Source organism: Bufo bufo, chromosome 2 (assembly GCF_905171765.1).
Source record: "Bufo bufo chromosome 2, aBufBuf1.1, whole genome shotgun sequence".
Taxonomy (NCBI): domain Eukaryota; kingdom Metazoa; phylum Chordata; class Amphibia; order Anura; family Bufonidae; genus Bufo; species Bufo bufo.
The window spans coordinates 418,100,451-418,119,476 of NC_053390.1; the positions used below are offsets into that span (position 1 = coordinate 418,100,451).

The following is a 19,026-nucleotide window of genomic DNA, read 5'->3' on the forward strand; positions in this document are numbered from 1 at the left end:
TTGTACTCCTAGAAAACCACTGTAATGGAATGCTATGTTAAACCAGATGAATAAAAATGAAGACATTTGTATTAGAGATGAGCGAATCAATTCTACCTATTCAATAATTCGTCCGGAATTTCCTAACAAAATTTGGATTCTATCGAACCCAAATTTCTTGTGATTTGTTTGGGGCGAATCAAATATGCTCCAATCGCCCTGAAAATTGGTATACAGCATTCTATGAAAGAAAGAGAGGCTAGTATGCTACTTTGGGTTTCTAGGCAATATATATGCTGTTGGGGGGGGGGGGGGCTCTTTCTCATTAGGGAGAGCACCCAGTATGTGTGGGGAGTATTGTAGGCCAGGCAACTCTCCACTTGATTTCTTGGAAATATATTCAAGTTAGCTGTCAAATAAGCTAAGCCTATTTAATGCCAACAGAAGTACTATGTGCTAATTTTTATATATTTTTAGAGAAACCCAGCAAGCATTGACCGTCTTACAATACTCCTCATGTGTACTCTGTGCTCTCCATAAGGAGAAATAGTACCCCAACCAAGGTCTCTAAGGCAGCCAAGCAAATTTCCGTAGCTCAATTCTGTTAAAGGGTAGTTACCCAGAAAGAGCTAGGTTCCTGGTATGAGACACTCTGTTTCCCTTTTCTAGCTTGCATGTCCTTTTTCCAGAGAAGCATTATGTGGGGATAGATAAAAAATCTTATGAAAAAGCACTAATTGAACAGTTTGAGGCTACCAACACAAACTTAGGGGATCAAAAGATAAGGGAAAATTGATCTAGGAAGCACAAGAAGGTGTGTATAAATATACATACTAGAGATGAGCAAATCGAGCGAATTTTTTTTTCTTTTCAAATCGCAGCTTCTAATGAACCCAATTTTTTTTACAATCCATTTAGAGCAATATAAGAGAGAGAGAGAGATCTGCACATGAAAACACATGTAATTCACCCAAACAGCTGATCCGTGGGGGAGCGGGGTGTCAGCCCCCCATCGATCAGCTAGGCCATGAATTAACTATACAATCTGCGTGTATATTGACATTTTACTGAGAACCAGGAAGGTTCACTTTTTAATACAGAAAAGGAGTGAAATGTAGGAAGATGAAGCTCGAGCAATGAAGAAAAAAAATGTTTAGGCAGAATAGTAATAGCAGGTGCTGGGCCTCTACTTTAATTTTCCTGAAAGTAATATTAGCATGCACAACACATTAGCATCAGGTTAATGAATGGGGCAGTAAGCTCTGTGAATCTATGGAGAAGCAGTGGACTGCAAAAAAATAGAAACACTGATAATAGAGGAGGGGTGGAATTAACAGTGACCCGAGGCTCGAGCCCATGAAATTAAAATTACAAGGCCTATAATAACCAATATAACCATAATGGGATTATAACTACCAATGGGGTTGCTGTGGAGAGGGTGAGTAGCACCAAGTTTTTGGGAGTGTATGTTTATGAGGATTTGTCCTGGGTTAACAATACAATGGCATTAGCAAACAAGACCCATTAAACGTCTTATTTCCTTCTAGAGTCCCACCTCCAATTATGTGTACGTTTTACAGAGGTGCTACTGAAAACATTCTAAGTGGCATTATAGTGTGGTATGGAGCCCGTACTGTGTCTTGTCGTAATACTCTACAGCATATTGTAAAAACAGCTGCGAAGATTGTTGGTACCCCTTTGCCCTCTCTTTAGGAGATATATAATACCCATCCAACTCGCAGGGCCATTGGCATGGCCAGGTGCACTACTGATCAGCTATATGACTTTTTTAGTATGTTTTCATCCAGGGAGAAGATTAAGGAGTCTTTGAGCTAGAACTAGCATTAAGAGATAGTTCTGTCTACCAGACTGTTAAAAATGCTAAACTCATTAAAGGGGTATGCCCATCACATACAATAGGGGCATATCGCTAGGATATGCCCCCATTGTCTGAGGGACCCACACCTACAAAGAGAATGGAGCAGGGAGAGCTGTGGCTGGAGGACCCCAGGTTTTCCAGGGACTGTCCACCACCTAGTGCTGCTCCCATACAAGTGAACAGGAGCGCACCGCGCACATGCGGCCCCTGCTCCCATTCATTTCTATGGGGCAGACAGAAATAGCCGAGCCAGCACTCGGCTATTTTCGGCTGACCCGTTAAAATGAATGGGGGGCGGCTGCGCATGCGCAGTGTGCCCTCCATTAATTTCCCAGCTCCGTTCTCGTTGTGGGTGCGGGTCCCAGAAGTGGGACCCACAACTATCAGACAATGGAGGCATATCTTAGTGATATGCCCCCATTGTATGTGATGACAAAACCCCTTTAAGTGCTTTGCCATCTTTTAACTAATTTCGAATCTGTATTCTTTTATATATTTATATAGGATTAAATTTTTTTATTGGATTGCATTATTATATTGCATATGGATTGCATATGTTGTGTTCTTGTCAATTGTATGGGTTACATCATGGGTTGAGAGAGATATGAAATTTCGATCCTCTGTATGTCTTGTACATACTGCAGTATTGACAATAAGGGCTCATGCACACAACCGCATGTATTTTGACATCCGTGCGCATTCCGTATTTTTCAGAACGAAACAGCTGGCCTCAACTATCCTCATCCGTAATGCGGATAATAATAGGACATGTTCTATTTTTTGCAGAACGGAAATACGGACATACGGAAATGGAATGCACACGGAGTAACTTTCGTTTTTTTTTTGCAGGACCCATTGAAATGAATGGTTCCGTATACGTTCCACAAAAAAAACGGAACGGACACGTAAAGAGAATACGTTTGTGTGCATAAGCCCTAAAGCAGACTTTGACTTGATAATACACTTGATCTGGGTTAATACTAGAATTTTTTACGTAGTACTTGCAATTTTTATTCAATCCTAAGCTTTAACTTTAAAGGGACACTGACAGGCCCAATAAGCATATTTAGGTAGATATGACAGTACAGGTCTTATAAAGTGTATTAGAATCATCTAAGTATCCCCCCTGTCCACCTTATAACTACAGTAAAATGAAGTTTTATAACCTGCTTGAATCGTGTTCAATCTGCCCAAGGGGCGGCGTTTCATCTCAACTTGCGCCCAGCCAGCCTTGCCCCAACTGCCGTTTGAAGCGCCATCAATATTCACTTCGCTGGGCGGCTACTAGTGTCCCCGGTCATCTTCAGCGCATGCGCCCGACACCCTCACTGGCCGGGATCGCATCGCGCCTGCGCACAGTCTGATTCTCAGAGGCCGATGCAACCTCTGCTTTATGCGCATGCGCCGGGCACAGTTCAGAGCAGCGCTTCAGAGTAGCCGCCCAGCGAAGTGAATATTGATGAGCTGGGCGGCGCTTCAAACGGCAGTTGTGGCGAGGCTGGCTGGGCGCAAGTTGAGATGAAACACCGCCCCTTGGGCAGATTGAACACGATTCAAGCAGGTTATAAAACTTCATTTTACTGTATTTATAAGGTCGACAGGGGGGATACTTAGATGATTCTCATACACTTTATAAGACCTGTACTGTCATATATATACCTAAATATTCTTTTTGGGCCTGTCAGTGTCCCTTTAAGGCTGGTTTCACACGGGCGTTGCGGAAAAAGATGCTGGTGCGTTGCGGGAACATGCGCAATATTTCCGCGCTAGCAAAACATTTTAATGCGTTTTGCACGCGTGTGAGAAAAATCGGCATGTTTGGTACCCAAACAGGGTTTGGGTTAGGTGTTGTGTAGATTGTATTATTTTCCCTTATAACATGGTAATAAGGGAAAATAATAGCATTCTTAATACAGAATGCATAGTACAATAGGGCTGGAGGGGTTAAAAAAATAAAAAATAATTAAACTCACCTTAATCCACTTGTTTGCGCAGCCCGTCTTCTTCTTTGAGGAATAGGATCTTTGATGACGTCACTACGCTCATCACAGGTCCTTTTCCTGTGCACAGCAAAGATGAAGACAGAAGAGAAGCCGGGCTGCGCGAACAAGTGGATTAAGGTGAGTTAAAAATTTTTTTTTTTTTTTTTTTAACCCCTCCAGCCCTATTGTACTATGCCTTCTGTATTAAGAATGATATTATTTTCCCTTATAACCATGTTATAAGGGAAAATAATAATGATCAGGTCTCCATCTCGATCGTCTCCTAGCAACCGTGCGTGAAAATCGCACCGCATCCGCACTTGCTTGCGGATGCTTGCGATTTTCACGCAGCCCCATTCACTTCTAAGGGGCCTGCGTTGCGTGGAAAACGCAGAATATAGAACATGCTGCAATTTTCACGCAACGCACAAGTGATGCGTGAAAATCACTGCTCATCTGCACAGCCCCATAGAAATGAATGGGTCCGGATTTAATGCGGGTGCAATGCGTTCACCTCACGCATTGCACCCGCGCGGAAATCTCGCCCGTGTGAAACCAGCCTAATGGGTTCTGATTAATGGACTACCGGTTCTCTCTTACAATGTCACTCCACCCCTGCAGAAGATGAAGGATGAAATACTGTAGTACATAAATGCCTATGGGTTACTGCGTTATTTGGTTGATTTCTTTTTCAGGTTGATGTAAGATTATGCAAACATTAGTATGTGTTACGTAGATCTGCAGAAAAGTTACATGAAAGCATGAAGAAAAGGAAAACTTACACTAGAATCATCCACTCGGTCACGTCTCTTACTTTTATGGCTCTCATAATCGTCCATGAGTGTTTGCATGAGAGTTTTAGGACGTTGGGATCCTGTGGCATCTTCGAGCTGTGGATCACTTTGTTCAGGGAAGCTTTCTACTTTCAGCGAAGGTGACGATTTGACTTTCTCTATTTTACCTGAAAAGATTAAAGCAACAACAGTATTAACAGCAGTGTCACATAGCAGTGTCAGATATTCTCGCTTATACATAGTGCACACTACTTTGTATGAAACCTCTAATCCCAGGAGGTCAAAGTGTTGGTTTTCATCTTATGGTAGACCCCAACTCTCCTGCCTCTTGGCTACTAATTATGCACGGTCCAATTCCCGAGCTCCTAGAACAGCCAAAGAGTTAAACCAGCACTGGTTACAATTCTTGATGATTCTTTATTTGATATTACAGCATTGCACAAACAGGAAAAGACGGCACCCCAACTGTAGAGGTGTTTCGGACAAGTTCCATGTCCTTAGTCATTACATGTCCTTAGTCATTAATGACTAAGGACATGGAACTTGTCCGAAACACTTCTACAGTTGGGGTGCCGTGTTTTCCTGTTTGTGCAATGCTGTAATATCAAATAAAGAATCATCAAGAATTGTAACCAGTGCTGGTTTAACTCTTTGGCTGTTTTCTAACCTTGTAAACCCTTTTAATCATCATCACAAATGAAAACACAAGTAACCTATAATATTTTTCACTTTTATTGGCTATATGGACAGTGACTTTCTGATACCACAGCTTTGGAGTACAGAGCCTGATCATCCTCCCCCATGTGCTTAAATGACAGAACTTTTTTCTTGCACAAAATAATAAATGACCACAAGGTGTCACCCAACTAACATAGAAAAAAAACTATGCTTGTACCCTCTACACAAGGGTGCACATGTCCGGGTCCTAGGACTGCAAAACTTCCCAACTCTCATGGGGCTGCAATAAACTTTAAAGGGGTACGGAAGCTGCAGACCTGCTGACTGCTGCCTCCCCTAGCAATGTCAGCTTTTCAATTTAAAGGACCACTTTAAGGAACAGATATCAGTAACTCACAGCTACCTGGCATTACTGTACTCACTATGAATGGAGACGCACAGGATGCCTCACCCCTTAGTAGTCCTATGAAGCTATAGCCCCATTACTATCTCCAGTACTCCAGTCTAGCAGGTGAATCTCTCTTTGGGACCTAACACAGGGTGGGGCCCTAGTTCATCACCCTTTGCAAACATGGCACAGTATACTGATTGCAATACATACAGACAACATGCAGCATCTCAACCAGCCTATGCATCTGTATAAAAAAACTGGGTGGATTAAAGGGAATTTTTGGGGCTTAGATATTAATGAGCTATCCTGAGGATAGGCCATCAATATCAGATTGGCCAGAGCCCTGCACCCTGCACCACACTGATCAGCTGTTACAGTGAATGGAGCTGGATGTAGAAGGTTCTGTCCACTGTGTAGTTGCCATGCGGGGGTACTGCCTAATATCCAGCACTGGTGGCTGTCTAAAACAGCTGGTTGATGGCAGTGCTGGGTGTCACCCCCCCCCCCCCCCCATAGATCTAATATTGATGACCTATCCTGGGAAGCCCGAGTTTATTATGTATCAGGTGGCTTAGAGAACCCTTAGACACAGAAGCGGTCCAGCCATTATTTTCTTTGACTAGTTACCCGCCTTCTCGAAGTCTCAGGACAAGCCCCCATCATCAGTCATCTTGTTGCTCCTGCCAATGTGTGACAATGTGTTCCTGGCTTACCTAAGAGGGTCTTATGGCTGTATTACACATCCTGATTTAACAGGTGATTGTTGGAAAGGAAGCATTCCTTGCCGGCAATCACCCACTCACTAGTGAAGGAGACTGATGCTCTTACATACAGCGATCTCCTCCTCAGTATAGTGAGGAGCCATCGTTATACCATCGCTCTTCCCATACTGAATTATTGATTGCCGACAGCAGATTGTTATGATGATTTTTTTTAACCTGTCAAAAGATTTGGATTGCCCAATGAACGAGCGTTTGCTCGTTCATCGGCAATCGGCGGCAGTATTAGACTGCCAAATGGTCGCTAATGAGCATTACTCTGAACGCTCGTTAGCGATCATCCTCCAAAAAATCTGCAGGTGTAATACAGGCTTTAGGCTACTTTCACACTGGCGTTTCTGGGTCCGCCTGTGAGATCCGTTTCAGGGCTCTCACAAGCGGCCCAAAACGGATCAGTTTAGCCCCAATGCATTCTGAATGGTTAAGGATCCGTTCAGAATACATCAGTTTGCCTCCGTTCAGCCTCCATTCCGCTCTTGAGGAGGACACCAAAACGCTGCTTGCAGCGTTTTGATGTCCGCCTGACAATGCGGAGCCAAACGGATCCGTCCTGACTTACAATGGGGATGGATCCGTTTTTACTGACACAATATGGTGCAATTGAAAACAAATCTGCCTCCCATTGACTTTCAGTGTAAGTCGAAACGGATCCGTTTGCATTATCATGAAAAAAAATATATATATTTCATTTTTTTTCTTTTTTTTCATGGCAATGCAAACGGATCCGTTCTGAATGGATACAAGCGTTTGCATTATAGGTGCGGATCCGTCTGTGCAGATACAAGACGGATCCGCACCTAACGCAGGTGTGAAAGTAGCCTTAGGCCTCATGCACACGACCGTATGGCTTTTTCAGTGTTTTGCGGTCCGTTTTTCACGGATCCGTTGTTCCGTTTTTTGTTTCCGTTGTGTTTCCGTTTCTGTTCCGTTTTTCCGTTCCGTTTTTCCGTATGGCATATACAGTATACAGTAATTACATAGATGAAATTGGGCTGGGCATAACATTTTCAATAGATGGTTCAGCAAAAAACGGAACGGAAACGGAAGACATACGGATGCATTTCCGTATGTGTTCCGTTTTTTTGCGGACCCATTGACTTGAATGGAGCCAAGCACCGTGATTTGCGGACAAGAATAGGACATGTTCTATCTTTTCACGGTACGGAAATACTGAAATACTGAAACGGAATGCACACGGAGACACTTCAGTATTTTTTGCTGAACCATTGAAATGAATGGTTCAGTATATGTTCCGCATACTGAACTACAAAAACGGCCAGTATACTGAACGCAAAATACTGTCGTGTGCATGAGCCCTTAGTCCAAGGCAAGAGCAAGTCAGCAGAATACTGACTACCACTGAAAAACAATGTATGTAGGAATATATAAAGGAAGGGGGGGGGGGACAGGTAATTTTTCTGTAGCTGCACTACATAGAGCCTAGGAACGAAAGAAAGAAGAGATATACTCTCCATGGCAATACAAATAATCAAGATGCCACAAAAGCTATTCGTAAACCTTTGCAGTATAGGTGAGTACTCAGTGCCTAATAGTAGTACCAGTCAACAGTCCAGATTGTGGCATATTGTAACTTATTGTGCCCCTTTGCTGAGATTCATAGTATTTTGTCTATACACTGCTAGATTTTCACACCAGGTCTGTCAAAGCTCTCATGGCTCCATTTACATGAAATATATAGCTTTAGAGTATATGAAAATGATCACATCATTAAACATGGTTCCAATGAGGGACTGAAATGTTGCCAGTACATTGAGTGAATAAGTGTCAAATGAGTACTTGTGTATTGCTGCTTCTTTTTGATTTGATGATGTGTTGTATTCTGTTGACATTTTTAATAAAATAAGAAAAATGTATGCTGACGCTTTATAGGAAATACAAGAAAATTGGAATGAAAACCAATAAATCAAGTTTTCCCGTAAAGGGGTTATCCAGGAAATAATATTGATGACCTATCCACATGATAGGTCATCATTATCACATCGGCTGGCGGTTTGAAGAGCGGCACCCTCGCCGATCAGCTGCTCTGGAAAGATGAGGAGCTCAGTGGTGCTTTGGTGAGCACAGCGGCTTCCCGGGCACTTACCAAGCACAGTCCATATATGATGTACGGAACTTTGCTTGTTACTGCAGCTAAGCCCCACTGACTTGAATGGTACTGAGCTACAATTAGGCCATGTGGCCGATGTATGGTGACACCACATGGAAGAGTCCATGATCGGCAGGGGTCCCAGGTGTTGGCCCGATGCTGATCTGATATTGATGACTTATCCAGAGGATAGGTCATCAATATTAATTTACCGGATAACCCCTTTAAATTAGGATTTTTTGTTAGATCCTAGTGAAAAATGTCATTTAGAGAAAGAACATAAATGTGCAAAAGTTAGAGTGCTTTCATACAGTCGGTGCTTGGTCAGTGTTTGATCAGTGATTTCCATCAGTTATTGTGAGCTAAAACTAGGTGCGGGTGAAAAGTCCAGAACAGGTGCAAATCTTTCCATTATCCCTTATCTCTGTGTATTCTCCACTCCTGGTTTTGGTTCTGGATCACTGATGGAAATAATTGATCAAACACTGACTAAACACGGTGTGAAAGCGGCCTAAGGCCTCTTGCACATGAACGTTTTTTTTTTCCCATTTAAGTTCCTTTTTTTGCGTTCTGTATACAGACCGTATACGGAACCATTCATTTCAATGGATCCGCAAAAAGAACGGAAGGTACTCCGTATGCCTTCCGTTTCTGTATTTCCGTTCCAACATAGAACATGTCCTATTATTGTCCGTATAACGGACAAGGATAGTACTGTTCTATCAGGGGCCATCTGTTCTGTTCCGCAAAAAAACTGAATGCACACGAACGTCATCCGTACTTTTTGCGGATCCGTTTTTTTGCGGACTGCAAAATACTGAAAAAGCCATATGGTCATGTGCAAGGGGCCTTACTCTGTATAAAGCACATGTTGGACTGACAGTACATATTCTCCGGGATATAGGGTCTTACCCTTCACAAAAAGCAAGGTTTTCCAAATGCTTCTTGTAAAATGATTAACCATTCATAGGAAAGCCTATCATTATTTATTGCGGACAAGGTATTCCTTGCAATTGTGAAGTTGCCAGTATTAATGAACAATAATCCCAGATTACGCGCTCTCAGAGAGAACATACTTGGCACTAGAAGACTGGCTTCACATTTTGTTGATGACTGTTTTTCCCCCTTCATATTAGTTCAATGTGAGCTTATCCACTGGAGCTTTGTAGAAAAGCCTCTATTGAGAGGAGATTTAGCTGACAATACTTATGTACATAAAGTGCATTTGTTTTGTGCACGCTTTCCCAGTGAGCTAATTGGTTTGAAATTTCCAACAGATGGCAGGGACCCAGTAAGAGAATGACATAATATGCAGGACATTCAGCCCTTTCATGGGAAACATCAGCTTACAATATAGTAAATGTAGGTTTACATTATGAATGCCTATGACTCACCTTAAAGGGGTTGTCCGACATTGCAGCCGAGAACCCCTATGCTTTAGACTTTTGCCCTTGAACTTAAAAAAGAAGACTCAACTGCACGTGGTCCCACCGCTGATCTATTCCCAGCTGCTTGCAGGTCCCATGGAACGATACGTCACACTAGTAAAGCACCGTTCAAACGTCTGCTGAGGCCTTTGATTGGCCGCAGCGGTCACAGCACCCAGTCGCTTCCTGGTCCCACCATAAACAGCACAGAGGCGGGTCCGTGGAAGGTGAGTCTTTTTTATATTCGGGGCACAGGTCCGTAGCTTAAAAGGGTCATGAAAGGTCATCAATATCAGATCGGCTTCTTGTAATTATGATTCTGACGTTGGGATGTTGAAGGGAAGGCTTCACTGGGACAGCCCGTGACCTTCTCTTCAACCAGCTGATTGGCAGGAGTCCTGGGTGTCGGACCCCGCCTATCTGATATCAATGACCTATCCTGAGGACAACCCCTTTAAAGGCAGCAGTATTGCTGAAAGCACTGTATAGGTGATGGGGAAAGCAAAGTGAACATACATTGTGTGATAGATTTTTCTGTCATTTAACCTGCATGGCTCCGTTTTAATCCCCCTGGCACCATGACCACAAGACCCATTAGTTGGTCCCTTAATGTTCAGTGCCCTGGGCTTTGTGCGCTGAATACTTCCAGGCCTTTCCCTCTGCTCTTGTGGTCTCCTGACAGCCATCACTCAATGCTTAAGGGAGCGGTTTGGAAACAGTCAGTGGAGAGAGCCCCAGGCACTAAACATGAAGAGACCACCTAGTATAATCTTGCTGTCATGGTGCCAGGGGGATTAAAACCTCGATTTCTCTGTCACAAAATCAACATGACCATTAGACAACGTATGTTTATACTGCTCTCACAATCACCTATACAATGCTGTCAGTAGTTTTGAGGGGTCAAAACCATTGACAGACTCCCTTTAATATACTATAGGGGAGACGTATCAAGCCTCCTGCAACAGTATAGTGACGCTAAAAAGTTGTCAATTTTGCGCAAAGCCAATTGGGGGGGTTTTGGCAAACCGGCCAAGGGAAACATACTTACCTGCTACACACCACTGGGTCCTAATTCCTTCAGTCCCCAGCCTTGGCTGCCTAGCCCTGGTCCCCTCTCCTCAACATCCACTTTTTCGCCACTGCTGTCAATCCCTGGCTGTAGCAGTGCCCTGTCCTTGCATCATGTGACCAATTGATATGATGCAAGGGGAGCAGGTCACTGCTGTGGCCAGCAATTGGCTGCCGCAGCTTTAAGGAGGACCTTGACAGCAGGGGACTCGAACAAGGCAGCTGAGGCTGGAGATCAGGTAAGTATTCTTCACTTTGCAGGTCTCCTCAGGAGAGGAGTCTGCCAAAATCCTCCCCCAAAATGTGTCCAACCCCTTTAAGATTATACATGATTGAAATTAAACACAAGTCACCATTTCTAACTCCATCAGTGCCTCCAAGTAGTGACTGCTTTTATTCTTGCTCTATCATGTATTAGAACGAGGTTCAAATCTATATCCAGTTGGGTGGAGTAATAATGCACCCCTTCAAACAGCAAAAAATATTCCATTTTAGAAAGGAAGTTGTTTTGCTATTATAGGAAAATCCATTTGCTAGCAACAACTGACATACAATCCATAACAGATTGTGAAAACCTGCACTGCTCCTCTTCAAAAAGCTGATTGGAGGACCCTCACCCAGTGGCGTACCTCCAATACAGGCAGACCACGCAGCTGTTATTGTCCCATGGGAAAAAGGGGCCCACAGTGAACCAAAGCCCCCCCCCAATTACACTCATTGCTGTCCAGCTCTAGTATAGTATCCCTATCATCAGTAGAGAAGGTTAAAGGACCCGTGATGATGTCATCTAGTTAAGGAACTGCACAGAGCATGGTGTAGTTCCAAGGTTAGATAGAAGCATCTGCCAGGACCTGTGGTGACATCATCATCACAGGTCCTGTACAGCTATTAAAGGAACTGCACAGAGTATCATCACAGGTCCTTAAACCCCCAACAACAGGGAAATGAACTGCAGGATGAGCTCTCCACTAAGGGTGCTTTCACACTTGCGTTGTGAAGATCCGGCAGGCAGTTCAGTCGCCGGAACTGCCTGCCGAATCCGGAAATCCGTGTGCAAACGGATAGCATTTGTAGACAGATCCGGATGCGGATCCGTCTAACAAATGCATTGAAACACCGGATCTGTCTCTCTGGTGTCATCCGGAAAAACGAATCCGGTATTTATTTTTTTGCATTTTTAAAGGTCTTCGCATGCGTAGACCGGAAAACCGGATCCGTTTTGCCAGATCCGTCATGAATGCATTTCAAAGGAAAATAATGCCGGATCCGGCAAGTGTTCCGGAATTTTGGACTGAGAAAATACCACAGCACGCTGCAGTGTTTTCTCCGGCCAAATACCGTAAGAGTGACTGAACTGAAGACATCCTGATGCATCCTGAACGGATTGCTCTCCATTCAGAATGCATTAGGATAAAACTGATACGTTTTTTTCCGGTATTGAGCCCCTGTAACGTAACTCAATACCGGAAAACTTACGTACCCTAAGACTAGAATGGAATGGTAAGAGGAGGTCTTCCTCCTTTCTCTTCATTTGCACCCCATTCCCTATTTTTACTTATATCTCACTCATATATACAGTACTGACGGTTACAACCACTATTACATCATGTACCTCACACAATAACCATAATATATATACCATAACTGACCACATATATCTGTACACACTGCACTATTATACCTTCTATGTGTCACATCAGTACACTGCTATACATACATACATACACACACCGCATCTATTATACAGTATACTAGATATAGTGGACACAGGTATGTAGTATACCCAGCAGTGAACTGATATGTTAGGTATAAGGTATAATAGATGCAGTGTGTACAGATACATATTATATACAACAGTGTACTGATTAACGAGTTACAAGGTACAATAGATTAAGTTAGTTAAGATATATAGTATATACAGCAGTGTACTGACATGAGGTACGAGGCATAATAGATACAGTGTGTTAATATGTAGGATATACAGCAGTGTACTGATATGTGAGGTATGAGCTGTAATTTATACCTCATACCTCACATATCAGTACACTGCTGTATATACTGGCCAGCAACGGGTAGTGGGAGGGACTATAAATGGGGCATGGGGACTGATTTAAAAAAAGAAATACTATAGTGTATTGGGTCTGTAATATACAGTGCATTTAGAAACTCTTTAGACCCTTTCACTTTTTTCACATGTTATGTTGTAGTCTTGTACTAAAATCAAGTTTTTCCCCACCATTCTGCACTCAGGGTACTTTCACACTAGCGTTTTTGTTTTCCGGTATTGAGTTCCGTCCTAGAGGATCAGTTTTATCCTAATGTATTCTGAATAGAGAGCATTCCGTTCAGGATGCATCGGTTCAGTCCCTCTTACGTTTTTTGGATGGAGAAAATACCGCAGCATGCTGCAGTTTTCTCTCCGCCCAAAAATACTGATCAATTGCCGGAATGCCGGATCCGGCATTAGTTTACATTGAAGTGCATTAGTGCCGGATCCGGCATTAAGTGTTCCGGCAAAACGGATCCGGCTTGCGCAGACCTTTAAAAATGCAAAAAAAAATTATACCGGATACGGATCTGGTATTTCAATGCATTTGTCAGATCAGTCTGATAAATGCCATCAGTTTGCGTCCGGATTGCCGGATCCGGCAGGCAGTTCCAGCGACGGAACTGCCCGCCAGAATCCTCTGCAGCAAGTGTGAAAGTACCCTTAATACCCTATAATGAGAAAATGAAATCTTTGCTAACAGTGTCGGATTGAAGTCCCTTGAGCCCACCAGATGAAATGATTCTGAGGTCCCACATTCTGTGTATATAGAACCTTAAGGGCTCTGTTTTATTAAGGGTCTATTATTGTCAGAGATTGGGCCCACCGGAGGATCCTCTGGTACTCTGGTGGGCCAATCTGATCCTGTTTGCTAATTTTTTGAAAATAATAAACTAAAATTAATTATTTAGACCCTTTACTCATTACGGAGTTGAAGCACCTTTTGCAGTGTTTACAGTCTCCATTCTTCTTAGGTATCATTCCACAAGGTTTGCATACCTGGATTTGGGGATTTTCTGCTTTTCTGCTCTGCAGATCCTCTCAAGCTCTATCAGGTTGAATGGGAACAATCAGTAGACAGCCATTTTCACTCTCTTGGCTGTGTTCCTATGGTCATTGTCTTTTTGGAAGGTGAGCTTTCAGCCCAGTCTGAGGTCCAGAGCATTCTGAATCAGGTTTTTATTAAGAATATCTTTGTACTTTGCTCCATTCAGCTTTCCCACACCCTGACCAGTCTCCCTGTCCCAGCTACTAAAAACACCCCCACAGCATGATGCTGCCACCAACATGCTTCACTGTAGGGATGGTAATGGGCAGGTGATGAGCAGTGCCTGGTTTCCTCCAGACATGACACTTAGAATTGAGTCAATTCAATATTGGTTTAATCAGACCAGAGAATCTTGTTCCTGATAGTCAGAGTCATTTAGGTGTATGTGTCTTTTACTGAGGAGAGGCTTCTTTCTGGCCACTCTGCCATAAAGCCCAGATTGGTGGAGTGCTTCTGTGATGATTGACCTTCTAAAAGTTTCTCCCATCAGAACAAAGTATGCTTGGAGCTCGGCTAGAGTGACCATTGGGTTCTTGGTCACCTCTGTTACCAAGGCCCTTGATCCCCAATTACTTAGTTTGATGGGGCAGCCAGCCCTAATTAGATTCCTGGTTGTTCTAAATCTCTTCCATTTATGAATTATAGACGCCACTGGGCCTTTAGGAATTTTCAGTGCAGAAAAATAGTTTTTTGTATCCTTCTCCAGATCTGTGCCTCCACACAACCCTGTCTCTGGGCTCTACGGGCAGTTCTTTCCTCCTCATGGCTTAGTCTTTGCTCTGATATGGTCAGCTGTAAGACCTCATACAGACATGGGTATATCTTTTCAAATCATGTCCAAACAAACTGAATATACCACAGGAGGATTCAAATTAAGGTGCAGAAACATCTCAAAGATGATCAAGAGAAATGGAAGGCCCCCAGAGCGACATTTCAAGTGTCATAGCAAAGGGTCTAAATACTTATGCCCGTGCAATATTAAATTTTTCTTTTTTTAATAAATTTACAAAAAGTTCTAAAATTCTCTATGCACTTTGTCATTATGCAGTATTGAGTGCAGAATGATGGGGAAAACTAGATTTTTTTATTTTATTTTAGCACATGACCATAATCACAAAATGTGAGGAAAGTGTCTGAAGACTTTCTGATTGCATTGAAATCTTTTCCAAGTCATCAAGTTATAAAATAACATAATGTACATTTAACAACTTTCTGCTTCAGGGGTCTCCAAACATATGAGGCTCACCTTCATGGATTGGATGACAGGGCACATACTTTGTGGCTACAGTTCAATAGCCACTGACAATACAGCAAATGTATCCCCCCCAAAAATGTCCAAACCCCTTATATCTATTTTATTTTGTATACACTGCTTGAAACATGAAGACTTACTTGTACTACTTTTGACATTTCTGCCAGTGTGACTGAAGAGATCACGACTGAAAGCCTCAGTGCAGATTCTAAATTTCTAATCTGGCTCTCAACCAACACACTGGGTTGACTGTGAATTAAAACATACAAAAGGTTGGGAACTTCTAATTTATGGCATAATGGGGGCCAGAGACTACTACTCTAAACTATAATCTTAAGCATGACCTATTCTACCCAGTATAATGTATATTCCATACATCCAACAGACTCCCCTTATGGCCGGACTTGCTAATGGAAGCATATATATCTGCTACCCATCACTTGGTCTTCATTCCCCAGCCGCTGTTGCAGTACCAGTGACTGGCTGCAGTGGATCACAGCAATTGGTCATAGTCATGTGACATAAGTATGCTTCCCTCTACAGGTCCGGTGACTGGAGGGGGGCGGGGGGGGGGGGGGGGTAATTGTCTACCAAAAGACTCCTGCAAGTGAACAACTCTTTTAAGTTTTAAAGAGAGAGGGATTAGAAACACCAATAATAACTGAGGATAGAGATTTTGGCAAGGTTTTCATGCATGCTTACCTGGTGCAGTTTTGTAGGATGCGGTTCTTGTTGACACTACAGGGGCATTTTGGCTTGATGGACTTGGTGGACCTTGCAAGCTTTGTCTCTGTCTCTGCTTTTTCAATTCCTGTTCTCTTTCTTGTGCAGCTCGTATCTCCTCTTCAATCATTGACAGTGTTCTCTGCTTCTTTGATCTCAATTTAAAAGGTCCTACTGTTATCTCAGGTTCTTGTGTTGCCAAGATGGAAGCAGTGCTTCTTAGATCAGCAGCTTGGGAGTACTTGCTGAAGTAACTTTCATGCTTGTTTTCTTCAATAGGATCTTCATCCATTACAGGTGGAATAGGTAAAGGTTCTAAAGCTTTAACTTGATGGGTTTTAAGTTGCTCTGGAATCTTTGGTGTCACTGTAACTCCTGTGTCTTGCACTGGTGAAGAAACCTGAGGTGGCTCAAATAAATTGCCATCCTTCCTCTCCGGGCTTAGTGGTCTTGTAGTATCACTTACTATCACTTTTTGTCCTTCTGGCATCTCTTTGGTTTCATCCATCTTCTCTATCAAGCAATCTTGTTTTCCACAGTCTGCCAAGCCTACTTTTTCAGCAAGAGCTTGCTGGATTACATTATGTACAAATATACCAGCTTGGTATTCCAATTGATCATCTGAAACAACAGAGTCATTCAGCATGGATGATGGAGAATAAAAACCTTGATCACTAAATGATTTGGAGACCCCTTCTATTGAGTAATCAGATAGGGTGTCCTTAAGGGGTGTTTGGGGTTGTGAAAATTCTCCTAGTGAATGGTCATGGAGGGTATTAATAGTTTCATTTGATGCCCCACTGTCACTGATATTGTCCATACTAAAATCATTTGAAAGTGTTTCCATGACTGTAGTGTCCTGAGATTTAATGGACAAATCATCTAAACCGGAGTCCAGCTCCTCTGGCAGAGAAGATACAGTCACTGACTTTACAAAATGGTCTGAAATATCAATGTCATCATCTTTTACTATTGTAAATGTTGTTGTGGCATTTTCAAAATCAGGGTCTTCTGCTGATGTTTTCCTAGATTGCTCTGCTGATGATTGGTCCTCAGGAGTGCAGTCCACTTTTTCCACTTTCACCAATGAAATCTCATCAGGTCTGACCATTTCAACAGATGAACTTGATGCGCTAGTCACAATGACAGATGACTGAGGTTTATTGGTTTGGTTCACTTTATAGAATGGCTTCACTGAAAAAAGATTTGATGCAACAGATCTTTTTGGTGGTCCTTTTATATTAGTCTGGCTTGCATTTTCTATGTTCAAAAACTGTTTCCTTGCAGCTGAGAAGTCTATTTGCTCAGTAACAATGTCTTCCTTGTTGACAGAAATTGTGTCTGTATGTACAAATGTTGGAGGGTTACTTTTAAAAGCTGGTGGAGATGTTCCTTGTTGCTGTTTTTGTTTCCTCTCTTTATATCTCAGATGTGATTCCAGATGCTCAGAATCTAGTTGTTCCTCTATAGTTTTTTCCTGTGGTGGGTTCCACCACTTGGTTGCAATGCTGGGATTCTTTTTCACAGCTTGACTTTTGATCAGTTCAATTCTTTCCTTTTCTAGTTCAATAACTTCTTCTGAAGGCCTTACTTTCTTAACTCTGTAGTGTTCCTTCTCATTTAGATCTTCAAATAATTTTGATGGCTTTTTTTCCTCATGGAATGCTCGAAGCTCAAACTTTGCTTCCTTTTTAATAACCTTTGGTAGATTGTCACCATCCCTAGATGACCTCCGTGAACTGTTTGAAGAATTTGGGCTTGCTGGATATGTAAATACATCAGTGTGATCATCTTTCAATTCCCCTTTGGAGTAACCATTAATTTTAATTGGTTCCATGTTCTCCATAGATTCACTTAATTCCACAACTGGCAGGGGTCTACGGTCCACTGCTATTATATCCATTTCAGGAGTGGTACATTCATTTGTAACACTGACACAAGGACCTGAGCCATCCACAATTATCGTAGAAGCATAAACTGCTGATTCAGAAGAAAGGGATCCATTAAAAGAGTTATCTGTTGCAGTATCACAACAGCTGGCTTCCAGAACTTCATCTAAATATCTTATCTCTTTTGCAACGTCGCTATCTAATGATTCATGTCTGCCTTTAAGTCCATTCTGGTTTGTTGGTGTAGACAGTAGAACATTTTGATTGTCTGTTACAACATCTGGGGTAATTAACACAACTCCTTTACACTCTGTGGCCTGGACCTCCAACTCCATAGTTTCAGTATTGGTTAGAATGATATTTATAGGTTGTGAATAATTGGCACTGTTTTGATCTTTATCCTTCTTCAGCTTAAGTTCATCCTCTGGGATCTGTGGTCTCTAAAAAATAAGAAAATAATACATATAAGATATATAGGGAAATGCAGTAAAGGTCTAAAACAGATATTGGTATGTTATTGGTTGATGTAAAATTAATAATTTATTGCTAAGACAAAAACATGAATTCAGCAGTCATGTCAGTATTTTTGTTATACTAATGCCTTTAATCTCTGTTCGTAATTACATATTTTGCCTCTTTTACTAGTCTACAAAGCCTTCTGCAATGCATGACATAAAAAAACTGGGAATTTTGGGAGAGGGGGAGGAACGTTTAGACCCCACTGACTATAATGGAGTCCATAGTCTGTACAGTACTGAAGGATCTACAGGAGGGGACCAAAGAAGCTTGAAGGCAACAATTACAACAGGGATGAGGTGAGTATTGTATGATTGCTCAGAACACATGCACGCTTGGTCAAGCTGGGCGTGCATGTGTATGAGGCGGATTCAGGAGAGACAGTTGACAGCTTTCTAAAATGTATTGCATTGGCTGGACCAAACGTGTATGTGTATGCGACAGATTCGAGAGGGATAGCCAACACT

At 42.4% G+C, this 19,026-nt stretch overlaps 1 protein-coding gene across 10 annotated transcripts in view; it reads right to left on the reverse strand.

Moving 5' to 3' along the window:
• PALM2AKAP2 (PALM2 and AKAP2 fusion) overlaps positions 1-19,026 on the reverse strand; it is a 371,929-nt gene that overhangs the window by 23,852 nt on the left and 329,051 nt on the right. For 9 of the 10 annotated variants that reach the window (XM_040417326.1, XM_040417325.1, XM_040417329.1 and 6 more), the window contains 2 exons: positions 16,134-18,483; positions 4,623-4,801 (listed from right to left, as the gene is read on the reverse strand). In XM_040417326.1, coding sequence (XP_040273260.1) covers positions 4,623-4,801; positions 16,134-18,483 — 2,529 coding nt within the window. The remainder of the gene's footprint in view (positions 1-4,622; positions 4,802-16,133; positions 18,484-19,026) is intronic. The other variant, XM_040417327.1, reaches the window with a different exon arrangement.